The sequence below is a fragment of the Haematobia irritans genome, chromosome 4 (assembly GCF_050003625.1).
Source record: "Haematobia irritans isolate KBUSLIRL chromosome 4, ASM5000362v1, whole genome shotgun sequence".
Classification (NCBI taxonomy): Eukaryota; Metazoa; Arthropoda; class Insecta; order Diptera; family Muscidae; genus Haematobia; species Haematobia irritans.
In genome coordinates this window covers 111,498,397-111,525,054 of record NC_134400.1, presented here as the reverse complement: position 1 = coordinate 111,525,054, position 26,658 = coordinate 111,498,397, and the positions used below count along the sequence as shown (strand labels likewise).

At 36.3% G+C, this 26,658-nt stretch overlaps 1 protein-coding gene across 1 annotated transcript in view; it reads left to right on the top strand.

Annotated features, from left to right (window-relative positions):
• Positions 1-25,879, top strand: part of LOC142235716 (uncharacterized) — a 428,189-nt gene extending 402,310 nt beyond the window's left edge. Inside the window, exons 26-27 of the mRNA XM_075306976.1 lie at positions 10,615-10,739; positions 24,578-25,879. Coding sequence (XP_075163091.1) covers positions 10,615-10,739; positions 24,578-25,879 — 1,427 coding nt within the window. The remainder of the gene's footprint in view (positions 1-10,614; positions 10,740-24,577) is intronic.
• Positions 25,880-26,658: the final 779 nt, after the last annotated feature.

Below are 26,658 nucleotides of genomic sequence, written 5' to 3'. Positions count from 1 at the left end.
CACATTATTTTTTACTTTAAACATGGAATAAGTTCTACTTGAAAATGAGTCTGAATTTAGAAATTTAATTAGTCGTTAATACATTTTCAAAAGGACTTTGATAGCACATCAAGAAAAAAGCTGAAACAATGAATAAATTAAAATTTATTTCCTAGAAGCATACACACTCAAACAAAGTTTACTTGGATCCAAAGATGTTGACCTTCCTTTTGGTATTGATTCCGAGCCAAAGATGCGGGTTCTTTAAAATAAGGAAATTTTTTGCGACCTATCTAGCTTTAAATGTAGGATCTATAAAATTAAAATTGGGATACAGATCTCATTTATCGAATTGTCATTCTATTTTTCCGGTATATTAATAAAGCTATTCACATACAAACAAATGCCAGTTTAAAAATCCAAATTATGAAGGATACTTCGAAGTAAAAAAAATTTTCTTAATTCAAAAAAAAAAAAAAACTTTAAACCAAAGATGCTAAATCCTCAAAAAAAGTCTTAGCCTATATTTGAAGCGTTTTTAAATTTAAAGATTCAATACAAACATGTGTTTCTTTACTTTAAGGAAAATTTGCCTTAGTTTAAATACATGCAACTTTAACGAAGGGACCCAAATTTTTAAAATGTGTGTCCTAAATTTAATGAAAAAAAAATTTAAGCAAAGATTATAAACTTTTTTGTACCCACCACCATAGAATGGTGACGGGGGTATAATAAGTTTGTCATTCAGGTTGTAACACATCGAAATATCGACTTCCGACTATATAAAGTATATATATTCTTGATCAGGGAGAAATTCTATGACGATATAAGCATGTTCGTCTGTCTATCTGTTGTAATCATGCTACAGCCTTCAATAATGGGGCTATCGTCCTGAAATTTGGCACAGATTCGTCTTTTGTTTGCAGGCAGGTAAAGTTCGAAGATAGGCTATATCGGTCCAAGTTTTTATATAGTCCCCATATAAACCGAAATCCCAATTTGGGGTCTTGGGCTTATAAAAACTGTATTTTTTATCCAATTTGCCTGAAATTGGAAATCTAGAGGTATTCTAGCTAGGGCCATCAAAAAGTGCACCGAAAATGGTGCCTATCGGTTCATGTTTTGATATAGCCCCCATATAGACCGATCTCCCGATTTTATTTCTTGGTCTTCTAGAATCCGTAGTTTTTACCCAATTTGCCTGAAATTGGAAATCTAGAGGTATTTTAGGACCATAAAGAGATGTTCCGAAAATGGTGAGTACCGGTCCATGTTTCGTTATAGCCACCCTATAGACCGATCTCCCGATTTTATTTCTTGGTCTTCTAATTTTTACCCAATTTGCCTCAAATCGGAAATCTTGAGGTATTCTAGGAAAATAAAAGGATGTGCCGAAAATGGTGATTATCGGTCCATGTTTTGATATAGCCCCCATATAGACCGATCTCCCGATTTTACTTCTTGGTCTTCTAGAATCCGTAGTTTTTACCCAATTTGCCTGAAATTGGAAATCTAGAGGTATTTTAGGACCATAAAGAGATGTTCCGAAAATGGTGATTATCGGTCCATGTTTTGATATAGCCCCCATATAGACCGATCTCCCGATTTTACTTCTTGGTCTTCTAGAATCCGTAGTTTTTACCCAATTTGCCTGAAATTGGAAATCTAGAGGTATTCTAGGACCATAAAGAGATGTTCCAAAAATGGTGAGTACCGGTCAATGTTTCGATATAGCCACCATATAGACCGATCTCCCGATTTTATTTCTTGGTCTTCTAGAATCCGTAATTTTTACCCAATTTGCCTGAAATTGGAAATCCAGAGGTATTCTAGGAAAATAAAGAGATGTGCTGAAAACGGTGTTTATCGGTCCATGTTTCGATATACCCCCTATATAGACCGATCTCCAGATGTACTTCTTGGGCTTCTAGAATCCGTAGTTTTTATCCAATTTGCCTGATATTGGAAATCTACAGGTATTCTAGGACCATAAAGATGTGTGCCGAATGTATTGAGTATCGGTACAGTTTTTGATATAGCCCCTTTATAAACCGCCCCTCCGATTTGAGGTCTACATTCTAGAACTACAATTAAATGTGCTGAATACTGTGTGTCCTTCCATGTTTTGGTATAGCCCCCATTACACCGAACTGACGATTTAACTCCTAGGGTTTCTAGAAATTGTAGTTTTTATCCGATTTGCCACAAATTGAAAATATACTGGAATTTAGACCCATAACAAAGTGTATATGATTTAGTCTTATCGGTCCATTTAGAAAGGCCTCCATATAGACCGATTTCAGACCTGGAGAGAAACAGAAACTGAATGCAAAATTTCCAGATTTTACTTCTCGTAGTCATTTAAATAATTGATATGAAAATCCACAGATTTTTGATTTCAAATCAATGCGTTATTTCATCATTTCCTTGCACACTTAACAGGTTGGCTGATAAGTCCCCGGTCTGACACATAGATGGCGTCGCTAGTATTAAATGCATATTATTTTTATATAGTACCAACTTTCAAATGATTCGTTTCAAAATTTGACGTCTGTAAGTCAATTGGTTCGTGAGTCTTTTGTGAAGCAACCTTTATTATTGTGAACAAAATGGAAAAAAGGGAATTTCGTGTTATGATAAAATACTGCTTTCTGAAGGGAAAAAATAATGTGGAAGCAAAAACTTGGCTTGATAAAGAGTTTCCGGACTCTACCCCAGGGAAATCAACAATAATTGATTGGTATGCAAACTTCAAGCGTGGTGAAATGAGCACGGAGGACGGTGAACGCAGTGGACGCCCGAAAGAGGTGGTTATCGACGAAAACATCAAAAAAATCCACAAAATGATTTTAAATGACCGTAAAATGAAGTTGATCGAGATAGCAGAGGCCTTAAAGATATCAAAGGAATGTGTTGGTCATATCATTCATCAATATTTGGATATGCGGAAGCTCTGTGCAAAATGGGTGCCGCGCGAGCTCACATTTGACCAAAAACAACAACGTGTTGATGATTCTGAGCGGTGTTTGCAACTGTTAACTCGTAATACACCCGAGTTTTTCCGTCGATATGGGACAATGGATGAAACATGGCTCCATCACTACACTCCTGAGTCCAATCGACAGTCGGCTGAGTGGACAGCGACCGGTGAACCGTCTCCGAAGCGTGGAAAGACTCAAAAGTCCGCTGGCAAAGTAATGGCCTCTGTTTTTTGGGATGCGCATGGAATAATTTTTATCGATTATCTTGAGAAGGGAAAAACTATCAACAGTGACTATTATATGACGTTATTAGAGCGTTTGAAGGTCGAAATCGCGGCCAAACGGCCCCATATGAAGAAGAAAAAAGTGTTGTTCCACCAAGACAACGCACCGTGCCACAAGTCATTGAGAACGATGGCAAAAATTCATGAATTGGGCTTCGAATTGTTTCCCCACCCACCGTATTCTCCAGATCTGGCCCCCAGCGACTTTTTCTTGTTCTTAGACCTGAAAAGGATGCTCGCAGGGAAAAAATTTGGCTGCAATGAAGAGGTGATCGCCGAAACTGAGGACTATTTTGAGGCAAAACCGAAGGAGTACTACCAAAATTGTATCAAAAAATTGGAAGGTCGTTATAATCGTTGTATCGCTCTTGAAGGGAACTATGTTGAATAATAAAAACGAATTTTGACAAAAAAATGTGTTTTTCTTTGTTAGACAGGGGACTTATCAGCCAACCTGTTACAAGAGATGTTTATGATTCCTCTACAACTCAAACAAAAAAAGGTTCTTATAAACTCAGAATCTGATCTAGTCTTCGTAGGTAAAATCTTTACATTATTTATCTGTGGGAAGCGTACTGGTTGAACTGATCTGCTTGGGAAAATATCTGTCATCAAACCCCCCAGAAATTTTCAAAGGAAACTATTATATTTGATTCATGATGGTGGGTATTTAAGATTCGGCCCGGCCGAACTTACTACTGTATATACTTGTTTTTAATTAAAATTTCATTATTTTAAAGAAATTTGTCCTTAATAGTGTGTAAATTGCGCATTCTAAAATTAAGGTTGCGTAATTTTTAATATCACGTAAATTTTTTTTTCAGTTTACCAATATTAAAATTTTAAAGATAATGGTGTCTTAAAGGTATCCTTACTTCAAATCTTGATTTCTTTGGCTCGGAATCAATACCAATATCATTAGTGTGAATATAAAATTTTTGAAACTGGTCATGCTTTTTTCAGTGTGCCATATTTCAATCGTATTAGAAGAAATCAAATCTGGGGATTGGTTTTTATGTGAGCTATACCCAAATGTGGTCCAGTTTGCCCCATTTGTAATATCATCCAATCTACATAAATAAGAACTACTTGTGCCAGATTTCCAGCCGATAATTTGTTTCGTGTTAGTGATTTTAAAAGATGGACGGATGCCAATCACTTTTTTAGGAAATAATTCTGCAACTTTTGAACGGATAAAGATATCAACATAGTTTTTTCTGTGTGTGAAAGCTGAGGTGTTTTCCTCTAAGTTTGCAAATTTGTGGGTCCACTGACTGACTGGCTGGTCACCTCTGGGGTATGAAATTTTGTTTTAGCTGGCAACTCCGCAATTTTTGAACCGATTTCGATGATTTTTTCTTTGCTGGGTAGAACTTGTAAAGGAGGAGTCTAATTAGTAGTACAGTAAAGTGTGCAAAATTTGGTGGAAATCGGTTAAGATTTAGATAGCTCCCATATACATCTATTGTCCGATATACACTTACATGGTCACCGCAAAATAAATTTTCACTCCGAGACCACAGCTTTACTCCGATTTACTTGAAATTTTGCACAGATAGCATAATTAACATTCTAGCTGCGCATGCCGAGTTTGGTTAAAATCGGTTCAGATTTAGATATAGCCTCCATATATATCTTACGCCCGATATGCACTTATATGGTTCCAGAAGTCAAATTTTTTCCCTGATTTGCTTCAAATTTTGCACAAGAAGTATACTTGATAGTATCGTCAAGTGTGCCAAGTTTGACTTAACTCGGTTCAGATTTAGGTATAGCCCCCATATAAGAGTACATTTGCAGAAATGCATTACTTTACCCGAGTTAGGGACGTGCAAGTGTGCACGTTTTTGGCGGATTTGGCTGAGCACGGGTCTATAATATAACACATCGTTGGAAAGGTATTTGAGAGAGCTTTATTTCTAATTTATTGGTAGTTTTTGGGGCACGGAACAATTTTTTTAAAAAGTTCCCATTTTTTATATTTCATGTTAGCCTGATACCGAAACAGGCAATTGACGTCCAAATGCATTTTATCTAATTATACAATTATTTTTCGAGCTTTTGTTATTTTTGGTTAAAATAAAAATATGAATTGAAACCTTAATAACTTTTGAACTAATTGTGATACCATTATGATTTTTACTGATTTTTGCAGAGAAAATATGCCATTCCCTAAATTAGTATCAAAAATCCATAAAATCCCCAAAGTAGGGACATATGTTGAAAAAACGTTATTTCTATACCTTCCACCATAGGATGGGGGTATATTAACATTGTCATTCCGCTTGTAACACATCGAAATATTGCTCTAAGACCCCATAAAGTATATATATTCTGGGTCGTGGTGAAATTCTGAGTCGATCTGAGCATGTCCGTCCGTCTGTTGAAATCACGCTAACTTCCGAACGAAACAAGCTATCGACTTGAAACTTGGCACAAGTAGTTGTTATTGATGTAGATCTGACGATATTGCAAATGGGCCATATCGGTCCACTTTTACGTATAGCCCCCACATGAACAGACCCCTAAATTTGGCTTGCGGGGACTCTAAGAGAAGCAAATTTCATCCGTTCCAGCTGAAATTTGGTACATGGTGTCAGCATTTGATCTTTAAGAACCATGCAAAAATTGGTCCACATCGGTCCATAATTATATATAGCCCCCATATAAACCGATCCCCCGATTTGGCTTGCGGAGCCTCTAAGAGAAGCAAATTTCATCCGATCAGGCTGAAAATTGGTACATGCTGTTAGTATATGGTCTCTAATGACCATGCCAAAAATGGTCCACATCAATCCATAATTATATATAGCCCCCATATAAACCGATCACCAGATTTGACCTCCGGATCCTCTTGGAAGGCCAAAATTCATCTTATTCAGTTGAAATTTGGTACGTGGTATTAATATATGGCCTCAAACACCCATACAAAAATTGGTCGATATCGATCCATAATTATATATAGGCCCCATATAAACCGATCCCCAGATTTGACCTCCGGAGCATCTTGGAAGGGCAAAATTCTTCCCATTCGGTTGAAATTTGGTACGTGATGTTAGTATATGGTATCCAACAACCATGCAGGAATTGGTTCCTATCAGTCCATAATTATATATAGCTCCCATATAATCGGATCGCCAGATTTGACCTCCGGTGCCTTTGGGAGAAGCAAAATTCATCCGATCTGGTTGAAATTTGGTACGTGGTGGTAGTCTATGGTATCCAACAACCATGCAAGTATTGGTTCATATCAGTCCATAATTATATATAGCACCCATATAAACCGATCCCCAGATTTGACCTCTGGTGTCTTGTGGAGAAGCAAAATTCATCCGATCTGGTTGAAATTTGGTACGATGTTAAGAAGTTTTAAGATACCACAACCCAAGTAATTCGATTGTGGATTACAGTCTTTAGTACACGTTTCTATGTAATCCATGGTGGAGGGTACATAAGATTCGGCCTTGCCGAACTTACGGCCGTATATACTTGTTTTATAATTTGCATATTTCTCAGCTGTTTACTGCTAGGACGGTGATCGTTAGTGGGCACATAGAGCTTTTTGGAAAACAGATCGGCAAAACAAAATTCCCCAAAGTAGGGACATATGTTGAAAAAACGTTTTTTTTTGTAATTTGCATATTTCTCAGCTGTTTACTGGTAGGATGGTGATCGTTAGTGGGCACATAGGGCTTTTTGGAAAACAGGTCGGCAAAACAAATTGTTTTCTTTTTGAAAACTTGTCGATTTTGAGAGGAGAAGAACTCATATACTACTTGACCACACTGGCCGATAAAAGCTTAAAACCTATCCTTATTTGGTGTTCTATAAGAAACAAGTAAAATAAGCAAGGAAAGTCTAAAGTCGGGCGGGGCCGACTATATTATATCCTGCACCACATTGTAGATCCATCGATAGCATATCAAATCCACAAAATCTGTTGGGTGCTATATACAAAGGTTTTTGTTCCTGTCCTGGTGTAGAACATAGTGTTAGTAAAAATAAAAAAAATATGGGAAACATTTAAATCTGAAACAATTATTATGCAACTTCGCTAAAGTACATTTATGATTTATCGGTAGATAGCTATGTATTAGAAGTATAGGAAAATTTAAGTAACTCTTACAAGTTTTCGATTTAGAAGTGGCGGTTTTATGTTGGTATATTGACCATTTTTGCCAAATAAGAAAAACATATATATGCCAGCTATATCTAAATCTGAACCGAGTTCAACTAAATTTGGTGTGCATAGTTACAATGTTATGTTACTCCCTGTGCAAAATTTCACGTAATTCGGATTACAATTTTGAACTCTGTGTCATATGAGTGAACATCGGGGGAAAGATATATATGGGAGCTATATATAAATCTGAATCGATTTCTACCAAATTTGGCATGCATAGCAACAATATCAATTCTATTGCCTGTGCAAAATTTGAAGCAAATTAGGTAAAAACTCTGGCTTCTGGGGCCATATAAGTGTATATCGGGAGAAAGATATATATGGGAGCTATATCTAAATCTGAACCGATTTCAACCACTCTCTGTGCAAAATTTAAAGCAAATAAGGGCCAAACTATGGCTTCTGGGGCCATATAAGTCCATATCGGGGGAAAGGTATATATATGGGAGATATATTTAAATCTGAACCGATTTCAGCCAAATTTAGCACACTTTACGACACTGTCAATTGCACTCCTTGTGCAAAATTTAAAGTCAATCAGGCTGAAATTCTGGCTTCTGTGGCTGTATTAGTAGATATCGGGCGAAATATATATATGGGAGCTATATCTAAAACTGAACCGATTTCTTCCAAAATCAATAGGGTTCTATTCTAACCCAAAATACGTACTTGTGCCAAATTTGAAGTCGATTGGACTTAATTACAAAAATGTGTTCACAGAGACGGACATGGCAAGAGCGACTCAGGGGCCGGCCCTGAGCAATACTGTCAAAGGCACCATATGTCTATCTCGTTTCCTTCTGGGTATTGCAAACATATCCACTAACTTATAATACCCTGTTCCACAGTGTGGCGCAGGGTATAAAAAGATGAGGAGAAATCTATACAAAAATGTTACGACAGAAAGAATGTACGTGCCTTTTTCCAAAAAGTGGTCAAAATTAGATATTTTTTTGAAATTCTAATTTGTGGACTTTACAACTTTTAATTTAAAGCACTTGGGTACATATTTTTTTTTCTTCTAGAATTCGTAGAATTTTGTTGGGTGCTATATACAAAGGTTTTTGTTCCTGTCCTGGTGTGAAAGACAGTCTGGCTTCCGTCCCAAGCACAGCTGCATAACCGCCTTGGCAGACGTATGCGAGGATATAAGGATGAACTTAGAGAACAATGAAGTTACTTGTCTGGTTCTTCTTGATCACTCTAAGGCCTTCGATTCGGTGGATCATAACATATTGTGTGCTAAGTTATTAAATATTTATAATTTTTCTTCATCCGCGACACGTCTCGTTTGGTCCTATTTGTGTAATCGGTCGCAATCTGTTAGTGCAAATGGTTTACTGTCAGGAACTCTGCCAGTCAACAGAGGTGTTCCTCAGGGGTCAATCTTGGGCCCTCTGCTATTCTCAGTCTATTCCAACGACCTTCCCTCTCATCTATCGTACACTAAGGTACATTTATATGCTGATGATGTACAAGTGTATATTTCAAGTCCCCTATCGGAGCTCAATGACTGTGTTGACAGATTGAATCAGGACCTGGTGAGGATTCATACTTGGGCATGTGCTAACGGGCTCTGCATAAACCCCCGAAAATCAAAGTGCCTCATCATGGGTAAGAGGAAATCGAATCTCCGATATGATGTCAATGTTAGTATTAATGACATCGGTATATCGATTGTGTCGTCGGCAAGAAATCTCGGGGTTATCTTTAATGATACACTGACATGGTCGGATCATATCTGCTCCGCTGTGGGACAAAGCTATGCGAAGCTACGTGCACTCTGGTCGACACATTCTTTTACTCCTTTGGGAGTCAGACGTCTATTAGCGAAGACTTACATTTTGCCAGGTCTATTATATGGTTCTGAATTATTCGCTAGCTGTGACTCTGTTAGTCGAAGGAGATTTAACGTCCTTTTTAATAGCATAACACGCTACATCTTTGGGCTGAGTCGTCGTGATTCCGTTACCCGATATTCACTAACTCTATATGGTGTATCCTTTGATAGTTTGTTATCTATTAGGAGCCTTGTATTCCTCCACAAATTGGTCTACTCTGGAACACCTGAGTATTTATTCAATAGGCTTCGATTCACTCGCTCCAGTAGGGGTAGGAGAATTATACCGTTTGTGCAACGTAGCCTTGTTTCTGATTGGCAATTTTTTGTGTCGTCCGTTCGTCTTTGGAATTCGTTACCTATCTGTATTCAAACCATTAGCGACACCAATACATTTAAGAAAAAATTGTTTAATTACTTTGCTATCACCTGAAAGTCTTTATTTTTTCCTAATTTGTTATTGAATGTTGTATTTTTCTTTATTTGTTTTTTTTTTTTCTTTCTTTGTATTTTTTTTCTTCTTATTCTCGTCTCTGTTTCTGTATATTAATGTCACTTCTAATTTTATCTTTGTTACCGTACCCAAATTTAATTATACCAATTTTTACAATATTGTCAAATCAAATATTTTATTTTTAAAATCATTACAAACATATAATTTAATTGTCAATTTCATTTCATTTCATTTAGTTTTTCGTTTCTTATTTTTTTTTTTTTTTAATTACATTTAAGTTTCGATTTATGAGATTATACAAACATTGGATAAACTTCCCTGTACTATAATTATAAGAATCTGTTATTCTTGTTGTACAGGTTTTATGAAATAAATAAATAAAAAATAAAAATAAAAAATAAATGCAATGCCACATTGTAAAAATTTTGCAAAAAAATAAATTGTGGGGCCCATATCTTGCGAACGGTAAAAGATAATTGCACACGTACGCGAACTTTTTTCTTCTACCCAGCAAAGAAAAAATAATCGAAATCGGTTCAAAATTTTGTTTTAGCTGTAAAATTTTGTATTAGCTGTCAACGACCGAGGTGACCAATTTTCAACGCAGGTCAGGCCTTGGACCCACTAGGGACCCACAAATTTGCAAAACCCACAGCTTTCACACACAAAAAAAAAATTATGTTGATATCTTTATCCGTTTTAAAGTTGCAGAATTATTTCCAAAAAAAACAAAAAACGATTTGGAACCACTGTGGGAAGGACAACGCCATAACGACTCAGAGACTTTTTTGACTAGCCAATATTTCTCCCTAAATGTACAATCCAATTTTCTTCATTCATTCAATTGTAACTCTCTCACATTGTTTTTTGTTCTTTTTTGTTTCATCTAACAGGTATTAATATTGGACCTGTTGTGGCTGGCGTTATTGGAGCACGTAAGCCCCAATATGATATCTGGGGAAATGCTGTAAATGTTGCCTCACGCATGGACTCAACGGGATTGGTAGATCATATACAAGTAAGTTTTCCATATGTATGTGTATGTGTATATGAGTAGATTCCCGCTTGTTCGGCAAATAGCTATTGTCGCATTTTCCCTACCTATATAAGCACTCCACATGTTCAGGAGGTTATTTTAGTGTACAATAATGAATTCAAAAAGTACTAAAGACCCGTTTTCTGTATGTGTATGATGAACCATTTCATTACATCCAATTCAGCACCATAAAGTAATCTATAAAATAATCGATAGACTATATTGGGCATTACCGGTTGAGCATAAAATCGATAAGAAAGACGCTGTCCCTCTCAAAGAAAAAAAATGAGAGGGTAATTCAAAAAATAAATCCAGGGATAATTTAATTTTGGTATCTAAAAGTAATGTACAAAATAATGTCCCTAGCAAAATTAAACAAACCAAAAATACACACTTCTGGTCTTAATTGAGTTTCGGTGCTTACGCGTAATGCATAAAAAAATATGATATAATCTTAAAGAACAACAAGTATATACAGCACTAAGTTCGGCCGGGCCGAATCTTAAATACCCACCACCATGAACCAAATATTAGGTGTTCCTTTGAAATTTCAGGAGGGCTTGAGGACTTGAGGACACTTCCCGAAGATAAATTTAAAGATTTCACCTATGAGGACTATATCAGATTCTGGATTTATAAGAACCATTTTTGTTTGAGTTTTAGAGGAATCATTAACATCTCTTGTGAGTGTGAAAGAAAATTATAAAATAACGTCTTGATTTGAAATCTTAAATCTGTAGAAGTAAAATCTGGAAATTTTACATTGAGTTTCAAGCAATTTTCATGATCAGTGCGCCTTCTACACCCTCAAGAAGTGAAGTCGGTCTATATGGAGGCATTACCAAATGGACCGATAAAAACTTAATCCGATACACGTTTTTGTGAGCCTAAAATACCAGAATATTTACAATTTCAGGCAAATCAGATAAAAGCTACGGTTTCTAGAAACCCAAGGAGTTAAATCGGGAGATCGTTCTTATGGGGGCTATACTAAAATATGGACCGATACTCACCGTTTTCGGCACACCTCTTTATGGCCCAAAAATACCTCTAGATTTCCAATTTCAGGCAAATTGGATAAAAACTACGGTTTCTATAAGCTCAAGACTCCAAATCGGGAGGTCGTTTTATATGGGGACATTACCATAACATGGACCGATACTCACAATTTTTGGCACACGTATTTGTGGTCCTACAATACCTCTAGATTTCCAATTTCAGGTAAATTGAATAAAAACTGCGGTTTCTATAAGCCCAAGAAGTAAAATCGGGAGATCGGTCTATATGGGGGCTATACCAAAATATGGACCGATACTCACCATTTTTGGCACACCTCTTTATGGTCCTACAATACCTCTAGATTTCCAATTTCAGGTAAATTGAATTAAAACTGCGGTTTCTATAAGCCGAAGAAGTAATATCGGGAGATCGGTCTATGTGGGGGCTATATCAAAATATGGACCGATACTCACCATTTTTGGTACACGTATTTGTGGTCCTACAATACCTCTAGATTTCCAATTTCAGGTAATTTGAATAAAAACTGCGGTTTCTATAAGTCCAAGAAGTAAAATCGGGAGATCAGTCTATATGGGGGCTATACCAAAACATGGACCGATACTCACCATTTTTGACACACCTCTTTATGGTCAAAAAATACTTCTAGATTTCCAATTTCAGGCAAATAGAATAAAAACTGCGGTTTCTATAAGCCCAAGAAGTAAAATCGGGAAATCGGTCTATATGGGGGCTATACCAAAATATGGACCGATACTCACCATTTTCGGCACAACACTTTATGGTCCTAAAATACCTCTAGATTTCCAATTTCAGACAAATTGGATAGAGACTGCGGTTTCTATAAGCCCAAGACCCCAAATCGGGAGGTCGTTTTATATGGGGACCATACCAAAACATGGACCGACACGTATTTGTGGTCCTACAATACCTCTAGATTTCCAATTTCAGGTAAATTGAATAAAAACTGCGGTTTCTATAAGCCCAAGAAGTAAAATCGGGAGATCGGTCTATATGGGGGCTATACCAAAACATGGACCGATACTCACCATTTTTGGCACACCTCTTTATGGTCATAAAATACCTCTAGATTTCAAATTTCAGGCAAATTGGATAAAAACTACGATTTCTATAAGCCCAAGACCCCAAATCGGGAGGTCGGTTTATATGGGGACTATATCAAAACCTGGACCGGTATAGCCCATCTTTGAACTTGACCTGCCTGCAGACAAAAGACGAGTTTGTGCAAAATTTCAGCACGATTGCTTCATTATTGAAGACTGTAGCGTGATTACAACAGACAGACAGACAGACGGACATCGTTATATCGTCTTAGAATTTCTCCCTGATCAAGAATATATATACTTTATATAGTCGGAAATCGGTATTTCGATGTGTTACACACGGAATGACAAACTTATTATACCCCCGTCACCATTCTATGGTGGTGGGTATAAAAATAAACAAAGTCCCGCTAGAAGACGTTAAAACAATTTCACTTCTTATAATTTGTTCAGTTGTTTTCTTGGTTGCAAATTGGAGTGCCTATAGAGTATTCAAAGCGAAAAAAAATTAAAAATGTAAGTAAACAAGTGAGCAAAGTAGAAAGTCGGGCGGGCCGACTATATCATACCCTAAACAACCCCTACTGAATTAGTAAACATTGTTTGTGGGGTATCAATGGTATAGGTTTGGGGAAAACCCGCATTTCCATATTTAAGAACATTAAGGGGTACATGTTTGTTTTTGTTTTATCACAATCTGAACAGAAATGTGTGATATGAGGAGATATAGTTGATTCTGAACCTACAGAGTAGTATGCCACTAATATAGAGTACATTATTAAACAAGTGAGTAAAGCAGAAAGTCGGGCGGGGCCGACTATAGCATACCCTAAACCACCCCTTCTGAATTACTAAACATTGTTTGTGGGGTATCAATGGTATAGGTTTGGGGAAAACCCGCATTTCCACATTTAAGAACATTAAGGGGTACATGGGAGTTCACATGTAATCTGAACAGAAATGTCTGATATTAGGAGCTATAGTTGATTTTGAACCTACAGAGTTAGTATGCCACTAATATTGAGTTCATTATTAATAAAGCAAGTAAGTAGAAAGTCGGGCGGGGCCGACTATATCATACCCTAAACCACCCTTACTGAATTATGTTAGTAATCATGAGTATTTGTGGGGTAACACTGATATAGGTCTGGGAGATAAACCGCAGTTGCATATTTAAGAAAATTAAGGGATACATGTTTTAGGTGCTTTGTCTCAATCTGACTATAGCTCATAGTCAGTGTGGCCAGGGAAAATGTTCGGTTTACCCTACAAGGACAAAAAAGTTCCCTACTTTCACATACATTACCAAACAATTTCCCCTACAATATTTTCGTTAAATTTAAACAAATTCTACAACAAAAAATGATTCTTAGTACTTTATTATTGTAAAACATGAAAATGCAACGTATATAACCTAGAAAATAAATTTGTATTACCACCACGGTTGCCACAGTTGGTAGAATTCTACAAACATAATACTTTTTTTTTTTTTTGTTAAATCTCTATAGAAATAAAATTTTTCTAATTAATTTTATAAAAATAAAATTTTGAGAAAAAATTCCATAGAAATAAAATTTTGAGAAAATTTTTATAGAAATAATATTTTGAAAAAAAATCTATAAAAATACAATTTTGACAAAATTTTCTATAGAAATAAAATGTCTACAAAATTTCCTACAGGAATAAAGTTTTAACAAAAATTTCTGTTGAAACATTTGTTTGCTAGATTTGTGTTAATTTGTGGTAAACTTCAAAATTTGTTAGATTTTTTTGTTAAATATCAAGCCTTGCCGGCTTCTAATTTCCAAATTGTGTTGATTGAAAATGTCCCTACATTGTGGCCCTACGTCCTACAAGACGCTAAATATTAGAAACAAGTAAGTAAAGTCTAAAGTCGGGCGGGGCCGACTATATTATACCCTTCACCCCTATGTAGGCCAAAATTTGTGTTACCATATCAACTACACGCAAAGAAAAAAAAACGTTTGGAAAACGTGTACCGAAAACGTTTTTCTTTTGTTAGAGTTTTTTGAATTGCTTCGAAATTTTTAAACTTTTATCACCAAAAAAATTCGTTTGTTACAAAATTTTTATTTTTTCAATAAAAAAAGTTATTTTTGAAACAACAACACAGTCCATTTCGTTTATATCAAACACTGTTCTTTCCGACTTTAGGTCTTTAATAAGACACAGTTTACAGTTCAAAATTTAATATACTACAATGTAATGTTGAACATTTTTTCGGAATCTTCCGAACATATCTGGAATAAAGGGTGATACGGTCAAAATTTGGTCAATATAAACTTGACGTATTTTTTTCAATTTTGCATTTAAAAAAACTGAACTCCCGTCATTTTGAAGGTGTGTGTGTGTAGAATGTTGCTCCTATTTTGATTTTGAAATTCACTCTTCAGTTGTCAAAATGCCGTCCAAGCAAGAAGAGCAGCGTATCAAAATTTTGCTCGCGCATCGCGAAAATCCGAGCTACTCGCAGGCAAAGCTGGCAAAATCGCTAAAAGTTGCCAAATCAACCGTTACAAATGTAATTAAAGTGTTTGGGGAACGTTTGTTGACAGCCAGGAAGTCTGGATCGGGGGGAAATCGAATACCGGAAGCCGCTGAGACGACAAAGAGAGTTGCCAGTAGTTTCAAGCGAAACCCTAACCTCTCTCTCCGAGATGCCGCAAATAAGCTGGGTGTATCGTCTACTACCGTGCATCGAGCCAAAAAACGAGCCGGACTATCGACTTACAAGAAGGTAGTGACTCCAAATCGCGATGATAAAGAAAATACGACGGCCAAAGCGCGATCCCCGAGGCTGTACACGACGATGCTGACGAAGTTTGACTGCGTGGTAATGGACGACGAAACCTACGTCAAATCCGACTACAAGCAGCTTCCGGGACAGGAGTTTTATACGGCAAAAGGAAGGGGAAAGGTAGCAGATATTTTCAAGAACATAAAACTGTCAAAGTTCGCAAAGAAATATCTGGTTTGGCAAGCCATCTGTACCTGTGGCTTGAAAAGCAGCATTTTCATAGCTTCCGGGACTGTCAACCAAGAAATTTACGTGAAAGAGTGTTTGAATAAACGTCTGCAGCCTTTCCTGAAGAAACACGGTTTTTCCGTACTGTTTTGGCCGGATTTGGCATCTTGCCATTACGGTAAAAAGGCCATGGAGTGGTACGCCGCCAACAACGTGCAGGTGGTTCCCAAGGACAAGAACCCTCCCAACACGCCAGAGCTCCGCCCAATTGAGAAATACTGGGCTATTGTCAAGCGGAACCTAAAGAAGACCAAAAAAACTGCTAAGGACGAGCAGCAGTTCAAGGAAAACTGGCTTTCTGCGGCGAAGAAGGTGGACAAGGTGGCTGTACAAAATCTGATGGCAGGTGTCAAGCATGAGGCCCGGCAATTCGGATTTGGAAAAGCGAAAGCCTAACTGAATATTTTTCCTGAATTTTATACTAATTGAACTTGAAAAAGAAATTTAATTTGATTTTTTAAATAAACGATTTCACCGATTTACACGCGTTTTCCCTTGACCAAATTTTGACCGTATCACCCTTTATATGTAAAAAAAAAACTTTGGTCGAAGCGGGGATCGAACCCACGACCCTTGGCATGCAAGTCGAACGTAGCAACCACTGCTCCACGGTGCCAAACTAAATGCTTGTTTCTGTTAAATAAACTTTGTTTATTCGGTTCGTGGGCGCCGCAAGCTATGCTATATAAATATAACTTATATGGATATTCATCTATTGATGACCATAACAGGTTCATAGCTCAGTGGTTAGTGTGTTGGCTTACAAAGTGCATGGTCCGCGGTTCGATTCTCCGTCCAGGCGAAAGGTAAAAAAATTTTAAAAATTTATAGAATCGTATAATTTCTTCTACATTGTTGGTATTACAGAAAAAGGTGCTAAGGACTAACAAACTTCGTGGAAGTGAGAAAGATGTGAGGGAAAATGCAATTAGCCAGAAAAAAATTTTTTTGAGTTAGTCTTTATGAAATTGTTTTTACATCCTGGAAAAGAATAAACGTTTATCACAAAAAGTATATACTTTTCTTCCAAATACACTTCCTTACAGCGAAAAGCAAATGAGAAACGAACTTTGTTTGTCTAAAATTTCGTTTGGGAGGAATGAATTATTTTTTTGCGTGTACTTCACACTTGCTGGAAGCTATATAAAGGAGACAATTTTTTACTTCTACAAAATTTCTAGAATTAAAATTTAAATCGGCTAACGCTATCCAGTTAATTGGAGGAAACTTCCATTGCAAATGGATCTAAAATGTGTACTATATTTCCCCAACTCTGGTGTACGTATATATGGGAGCTGTATATAATCTGAACCGATTTTGACTAAATTTGACATGTATAGTTAGAATAATAATTCTGCTATCTATGCAAAATTTCACGTAAATGGGAGTATAACTTTGGCCCCCCTGGTCATATGAGTGCTAATCTGACGGAAGATATATATGGGAGCCATATCTAAATCTGAACCGATTTCAACCAAATTTGGTCAATTACCGATACTACTAAACGTACTCCTTGTGCGAAATTTGAAGCAAATCCATTAGCGTAGCTAGACAATTTTCCTAGGGGGGGCTATAGCCCCCCAACCTAAACATTTATAGACTGAACTTATTGGTTCAGTTATTGTTTTATTTCATAAAAAAGAATACAAAAATAGACATCAAAATAATATATAATAAAGCAACTAAAAGTAGTTCCACACTTTTCACAGCAAAAAATTTGGGATTTGTTTTAAAGGCAAAACTTTAAAAGCACTTCCAAAAATGTCCTCACAAAGAAGTTAATTATTATATTACATGTTAGCCTGATACCGAAACAGGCAATTGACGTCCAAATGCATTATATCTAATTATACAATTATCATTCGAGCTTTATGGACAGATATAGATTAAGGAACATGGTTAATAGAGCCATTGAAAAGAAAACGCCAGATACAAATCTATACACGCCTGGACTGTACATGTTTCGGTTCGGGCGAATGAACCTTTCCACAGCCTTTAGTATAGATCTGGCTGGGAGAGATAACTCAATTTTGGGCCCTTTATGCTAACTCCTTATGGAGAAAACATTTGGGAAATTTCCTCTTACAAATTGAATCATCTTTTCTCCCACTGTACATCATCTTTTCATATAACTTACAAGTCCCTTAATCTTATTTTTATTTCGTTTTGTTACATAGTAATGCAACAACACGAAATTTGTTTTTAGAAAGCTAATTTGTTAGAATTCACCTAAGTGGTGAACAGTCGAACAATGCTTATTGTTTCTACAGTCAACTACAACATATGACAATTAACAGAAACTGGTTTCCAGGATACAACAACAATTCTAACGCGTACATTAGTCGTGTTTTTCCTAGTTTTACGACGGGCTCATCGTTGCTTATTATATTACATGTTAGCCTGATACCGAAACAGGCAATTGACGTCCAAATGCATTATATCTAATTATACAATTATTATTCGAGCTTTATGGACAGATATAGATTAAGGAACATGGTTAATAGAGCCATGACTGTTCACCACTTAGGTGAATTCTAACAAATTAGCTTTCTAAAAACAAATTTCGTGTTGTTGCATTACTATGTAACAAAACGAAATAAAAATAAGATTAAGGGACTTGTAAGTTATATGAAAAGATGATGTACAGTGGGAGAAAAGATGATTCAATTTGTAAGAGGAAATTTCCCAAATGTTTTCTCCATAAGGAGTTAGCATAAAGGGCCCAAAATTGAGTTATCTCTCCCAGCCAGATCTATACTAAAGGCTGTGGAAAGGTTCATTCGCCCGAACCGAAACATGTACAGTCCAGGCGTGTATAGATTTGTATCTGGCGTTTTCTTTTCAATGGCTCTATTAACCATGTTCCTTAATCTATATCTGTCCATAAAGCTCGAATAATAATTGTATAATTAGAAGTTAATTATATTAACTACACAGGAAGTTTTTTACTTCAGTTTTTTTTTATATTTTAATGCGTAATTTTTGTTTTCTTTTTTCAAATAGTTTAAAAAAAGAGTAAGAATAAATAAAATGGTAAAAATTATTCAAATTTTGCCACAAAAATGCTAAATCCATTATAAAAAAATCGATAATTTAGCGTTAGAATGCATTAAAAGTCATAAAAAAATATAAAAATTATTATAAATTAATGTTTCTTGAAGCTCGAGGTCTTTATATATATTTATATAATTCTAACAAAAGGTCGACCAAAAATCAAATAAAAAACGAATAAATAAAATTTATTTGGGAAAATATCACACAATTTTTTAACTCACATTCAAAACTCTGAATTCGGATCACACCGTAAGAAGTGATGCAAATTTATTGCAACGGCTGTTGAAACGGTGGCCATTCGTTCAATGACGAGTTCCTATTACATTCATCGCTTCTCCGCCAATTTTGCACCACTTCCGGACCCAAAAAGAACATTTTCACTTCTTTTTTGGCGACGCTTTTTTGCAGCATTATTAAGATATTAATTTATGAAAGAATAGTTTTAATACCAATTTTTTTTTTTAATTAAGATGACTAAACCAGACTAAACAATATAATAAAGGAGCTTTACAGCCTGTTTCTGTATGTCGAATGAGCTCTGTGGATCGACTAAAATGGAAACAAACAGCTGAATTTATAACCAACAAGTATATACGGCCGTAAGTTCGGCCAGGCGAAGCTTATGTACCCTCCATCATGGATTGCGTAGAAACTTCTTCTAAACACTGCCATCCAGAATCGAATTACTTAAGTTGCGGTAACGCTTGCCGATGGCAAGGTATCTTAAAACCTCCTAAAACCATCTTCTAAATTGTATGCAAGTCCATACGTGGTATATATTACATCAAAAAAGATCGATCCAATACGTATATAATTCAGTTTGACAAAGTAGACATAAAACGTTGACAAAATTTTCTACAGAAATAAAATTTTAACAAAATTTTCTATAGAAATAAAATTTTCACAAAATTTTCTATAGAAATAAAAATTTTGACAAAATTTTCTATAGAAAGAAAATTTTGACAAAAATTTCTACAGCAATAAAATTTTAGCAAAATTTTCTATAGAAATAAACTTTTGACAAAATTTTCTATAGAAATAAAATCTTGGTAGATTATTTTTGGCTCGAGTGGCAACCATGATTATGAACCGAATAAAATTTGAACAAAATTTTCTATAGAAATAAAATTTTGACAAAATTTTCTATAGAAATAAAATTTTGACAATGATGAAAATTTTATTATGAACCGAATAAAATTTTAACAAAATTTTCTCTAGAAATAAAATTTTGACAAAATTTTCTATAGAAATAAAATTTTGGTAGATTATTTTTGGCTCTAGTGGCAACCATGATTATGAACCGATATGGACCAATTTTTGTGTGATTGGACCAATTTTGGTATGGTTGTTAGCGAGCATATACTAACACCACGTTCCTAATTTGAACCGGATCGGATGAATTTTGCTCCTCCAAGAGGCTCCAGAGGTCAAATCTGGAGAACGTTTTATATGGGGGCTATATAATTATGGACCGATGTGAACCAATTTTTGCATGGTTGGTAGAGACCATATACCAATACCATGTACCAAATTTCAGCCGGATCGGATGCAATTTGCTTCTCTTTGAGGCTTCGCAAGCCAAATCTGGAGATCGGTTTATATGGGGTCTATATATAATTATGGACCGATGTGGACCAATTTTTGCATGGTTGTTAGAGACCATATACCAACATCATGTACCAAATTTCAACCGGATCGGATGAAATTTGCTTCTCTTTGAGGCTCCGCAAGCCAAATCTGGGGATCGGTTTGTATGGGGGCTATATATAATTATTGACCGATGTGGACCAACTTTTGCATGATTGTTAGAGACCATATACCAACACCATGTACCAAATTTCAGCCGGATCGGATGAAATATGCTTCTCTTAGAGGCTCCACAAGCCAAATCTGGGGATCAGTTTATATGGGGGCTATATATAATTATGGACCGATATGGACCAATTTTTGCATGATTGTTAGATACCATATACCAACACCATGTACCAAATTTCAGCCGGATCGGATGAAATTTGCTTCTCTTTTAGGCTCCACAAGCCAAATCTGGGGATCGGTTTATATGGGGGCTATATATAATTATGGACCGATGTGGACAAATTTTTGCATGGTTATTAGAGACCATATACCAACACCATATACCAAATTTCAGCCGGATCGGATGAAATATGCTTCTGTTAGAGGCTCCACAAGCCAAATCTGAGGGTCCCTTTATATGGGGGCTATACGTAAAAGTGGACCGATATGGCCCATTTTCAATACCATCCGACCTACATCGATAACAACTACTTGTGCCAAGTTTCGAGTCGATAGCTTGTTTCGTTCGGAAGTTAGCGTGATTTCAACAGACGGACGGACGGACGGACGGACGGACGGACGGACGGACACGCTTAGATCGACTCAGAATTTCACCACGACCCAGAATATATATACTTTATGGGGTCTTAGAGCAATATTTCGATGTGTTACAAACGGAATGACAAAGTTAATATACCCCCATCCTATGATGGAGGGTATAAAAAACAGCTGTTTCTATGCATTTCAGTCGATCGATTGAACTCGTTCGACATACAGAATCAGGCTGTTATTTATTCAACTAAACCATAAGTTCAATCACAGCTCTATTTCATAAATATCAGACTTCAAACATTGCCATCGGCAACTTCTACCACAACCCAAGTAATTCGATTGTGCATGAAAGTCTTTAGCGGAACTTTGTGCGGTTGTATATACTTATTTAATTAATTTAAATGCAAATCGTAAATAGGTTTTTAAATTCTGGGGGGGCTACATTTTTTCTGGGGGGGTCTAAGCCCTCTCCCCAGAGGCCTTCCTACGCTTATGAGCAAATCAAGGCAAAACTCTGGCTTTTGAGACCATATAAGTCCAAATCGGGCGAAAGATATATATGTGAGCTATATCTAAATCTGAATCGATTTTAATAAAATTTGACACACTTAACGATACTATTAAAGGTACCCCTTGTGCAAAATTTGAAGCAATGCACGGCAAAACTCTGGCTTTTGTGGCCATATAAGTTCAAATCGGACGAAAGATATATATGGGAGCTATATCTAAATTTGAACCGATTTCAATCAAATTTACCAAGCATTGGTTGGATGTCAATTCTACCCTCTGTGTACAATTTCACGAAGATCGGTAGTAAACTTTGGCGTCTGTGGTCATATGAGTCTAAATCGGACGAAAGATATATATGCACTGAAAAAAATATTGTCGTGGGGTCAAAGATTTCATGTCTTTAAAATACGAATGCAAATTTTGCTTAGCATAGAAGACGCATTTCTCTAATATAAAGTTTTTTTCCTTGTCCAAAAGTCGATAAACTTTTCAATGAAGTCGTATAATCCTTATAATTAAGTGATTTCACTTAAAAATGGGTATCATAACATGAAAGAAAAAACGTTAGGGCTAAGGTCAACTTGACTTTAATAGTTCAGAAAAATTACTTAAATTTAATGAAATTGTCTTTAAATTTGTTGTCTTTTTGCATCTTGACTACAAAGCAAAAAAATCGTTCAAATATAGGACATGTTTTTCAACACTTCATTTTAAAGACGCTTTTTACTTGAAACATAGCATAATTACTACTGGAAGTCGAGTCTTAATTTTGAAAATAAAGTTGTCGTTTACTAGTTTTTAAAATACTTTGATAGCATATGAAGAAAAAAAGCTGAAAAAGCGACAAATTAAAATTTGCTTCCTAGAAGCAAATACACAAAACCCAAATTTAAAAGAGAATTGTGTCTTAAACATATCCTTACTTGTATTCTCCGCTTCTTTGGCTCGGAATCAATACCAAAATTTTTAAAGTAAAGACAAAATCTTTGGAACCAGGCATGCTTTGTTTTCAGTGTGGGAGTTATTAAACGTTCTCCTTGTGCAAAATTTGAAGCAAATCAGGACAAAAATCTGCCTTTTTTGGTCATATAAGTTCAAATCGGACGAAAGATATATATTGGAGCTATATCTAAATCTGAACCGATTTGGCTGATATTCTGCATATCTTACGAAAGCCCCAAAATATTTGGCTGCCCGAAATTTTGAGAAAATACGTTGATAAATACGTCAATTATGACCAGATCGGTGATAAATATATATGGCAGCTATATCTAAATCTGAACCGATTTTTTTTTTCAAAATCAATAGCGATTGTCTTTTAGCCAATGTAAAACTCTGTGTCAAATTTGAGGACGATCGGACTTAAACTGCGAGTTGTACTTTGCACACAAAATTACATATACATACAGACGGACGGACGGACGGACAGACAGACAGACAGACGGACATCGCTAAATCGACTCAGAATTTAATTCTAAGACCAGGTCGAAAACCTATGTTGTTAGCACCTATATTACCTATTTATTTTCATAATTCATTATGATTGTAAATATATAAATAAATAAATAAATAATTCTAAGACGATCGGTATACTAAACGATGGGTCTCAGACTTTTCCTACTTGGCGTAACATTCAAATGCACAAACTTATTATACCCTGTACCACAGTAGTGGTGAAGGGAGTAAAAACTTAGTTATATCTAAATCTGAACCGATTTGGATGAAATTTTGCAGACTTAAAGGGCAATGAAAAAGATTATTTTTTGCCAAATTTGGTGATGATCCGTTTGTAAAAAAGCGCAACGTAACCCCATTTGTCGAAATCGTGCGATACATATATATGAGAGCTATATCTAAAATTGATCAGATTTCTTCCAAATTCAATAGCTTTCGTCATTGTGCCCAAAAAACTCCATGTACCAAATTTCATCAAAATCGGTTAATAATTGCGACCGGAATCCTGGGAACAACAAATACATGGACAGACAGACGGACGGACACCAAGCGCTAGATCGACTCAGGAGGTGATTCTGAGTCGATCGGTATATATTTTATGGGGTCTAAAATCAATATTTCTGGTAGGCATATTTTTTGGCAGATCAAACTTATTATACCCTGACCACTATGTGGTTTAGGGTATAAAAACGATCATGTGCCAAACTTGAGGACGATGGGACTTAAACTACGAGCTCTACTTTGCACACATAAATACAAATGCAGACAGACAGACGGACATAGCTAAATCGGCACAGAATATAATTCTAGGACAATCGGTAGTGGTAAAGGGTATAAAATCTGTAACAAAAGCACAAAGTTTGGGATACCCCTTTTGCAAAGGGCTTTGTTTTCTTTGCGCGTACCTGTTCCTAGTTTCAAGGTTGTTTCGGACGGACAGGCATCCTTGGATCGACTCAAAACTTCAACATGTTTTTGTGGGGTTTGAGAAAAATATAATCCTGCAATGGTTTTGCTGTCCGTCTTGCATATAAAGGGTCATAGCTTCAATCCCAGCTTCCACCGAACACTCTCAGTAATACTGGTGCCTTTTTTAAGCTACACATGGAATTGGGAAGCACTGAAATAACGGGCCCCAATACTTAATTTAACCTAGATATGGAATACTTTTTACTCTTAATAGTCAAAAATGGATTGCTGATTTTCTGTTTAAACTGAGGATTTAGAGACAAGACTACAAGGTCATATTTCTTTGATGTTAGCACAAAGAATTACATTTGACTAACTTAATTTATATGTGTAAATCTTCCCTTCCATTTAATCCATAGGTTACCGAAGAAATGCATCAAATCCTTAAACCACGAGGCTTTGAACTAACATGCCGCGGCAGTGTCAATGTCAAGGGAAAAGGTTCCATGATAACCTACTTCCTCAAAGGTAAATCAGAGGAGACGCAAATAGCAGATACAACTATCAGCGGAACAGCACAGCCAGAAAAAGAAATTATCCAGGAAATGGTAATAAATCCACTAAGGATTGAAGGTAATTCCACAAATATACCAAACGATCCTTGTCCCGATCCTCCCGAGTCATTGATGTTATCACATCAGATTAGCAGTAATATCACTGAATCGGAAGACCTATCACCCGATGTAGATCTCAATTTTAACATGAACAATTTGACGGCACAAAGACGTAAATCCTTGTGCCGTCAACACAACATCTCATCGTCGTTTGGCACCACAGTCAGTTCCACCACTTCAGTGACACCCTGCATTTCAAGCAGTTCCAGTGTGGTCACAATCGGAGCCCTACCAGCATTTTGCAAAAATAATTCGTCTTCAATCGACAACTCTTCGGAGGCTTGTAGTACGATAAGCAAGACGAACTTTTTACCCCGTACCCCATTGGAGGAATTGAAGGGTGAAACTGAAAGTGACAAGGGTACGCATATAAATTCCATAGAAAATTTAGAACTCTTACTTAAGAATAATATAAGCCTGTCTGACCTTAATAATAAACAACAACTAAATCGTAGAACCATTGAACCAATGCTAAGACAAGCGAAGAAGCCTACGGTCGAATTCGCTCAATTGCGCACGGACAAGGTAACGCGACGCAAGCACAGATCTGTGGCAACCATAGCAACGGCATCGAATTGCAGTTACAGGCCTTCCATAGCCTCACCATCCAGCTCGCCACAGAGGTATTCGGATACCACATATCTGCTGAAAGACATTCCAACACCAGATCCCTCACCTGCCCACCTCCACTCTCCGCCACCAAATTGCACTGACTCTCAAAATGACAAACAGGCCTTATTGGCAACAGCATCACAAGATGGTGGTAAACGGATAAGACTAAATCTTAACCCTTTAGCCAATCACGTGACTTTGAAGACATCCATATCATTGAGCCCTATAGCCCTGTATGGCGCGAGAGGCGATGGATCAGGTGTTGCTATGGCGGAAGAGGGCATTGTGATACCCAACAGTCGCAGCATGACAGTTATGCCTGTGGGCCCCCCACCATCCAAGACACCAAGTGTCCAAACCCAAACATCTTCTTCATCTGAAGTAGCGGATGTTAAGGGCAATTCATCATCAGTATCTACAGCAGAAACCATATAAATACAGGACATCATGAGACATCAAACTGAAGTGTAAATATGAAAGCAAAGTAAAATGCAAATCCCAGGAACAATTCCAGTCAAAGGACACAAGCTAATGTATATAACAGTGGACAACATGAATCACAATTACAAGGGGGCTATTGCAGGTATACAAATTAGTCTATAAAGACAATTTTTCGTATGGTTTCTTTATTATTTCTAAGATATAGTCATATACCTATAGATAGAAGTCTATGTATGTGTATACACAAAGTATTGAAAAATATGTATATTTATTTACAAAAAAAAAAAAAAAAAACAAAACTAATCAATCTACAGAATTTTGTAAATACAGGCTTTGTTCCAAATATATATATTTTTTGGGGCTACTCAGCACAAAGTCAAGTTCGCTACGAGATATTTGAATTTAATTGACAAGCATATAACAAATTTGGATTAAAGGCACAACATGCGACAACTACAAAAATATAAGATTTCCGTTTTCTAAACATATATCCATACATATCATATTCTTATCTTGCTATCCGCTATGTTGGAAAGTTTGGCATGCCCGCCATAAAAACAAGTATATACAGCTGGGCCGAATCTTAAATACCCACCACCATGAATCAAATATAATAGTTTACTTTGAAATATATAGAATTTCAGGGGATTTGATGATAAATATTCTCCCAAGCAAATCAGTTCATCCAGTACGCTTCCCGAAGAAAAAATAAAAATTAAAAATTCTACCTATGAAGACTAGATCAGATTCTGGATATATAAGAACCAATTTTG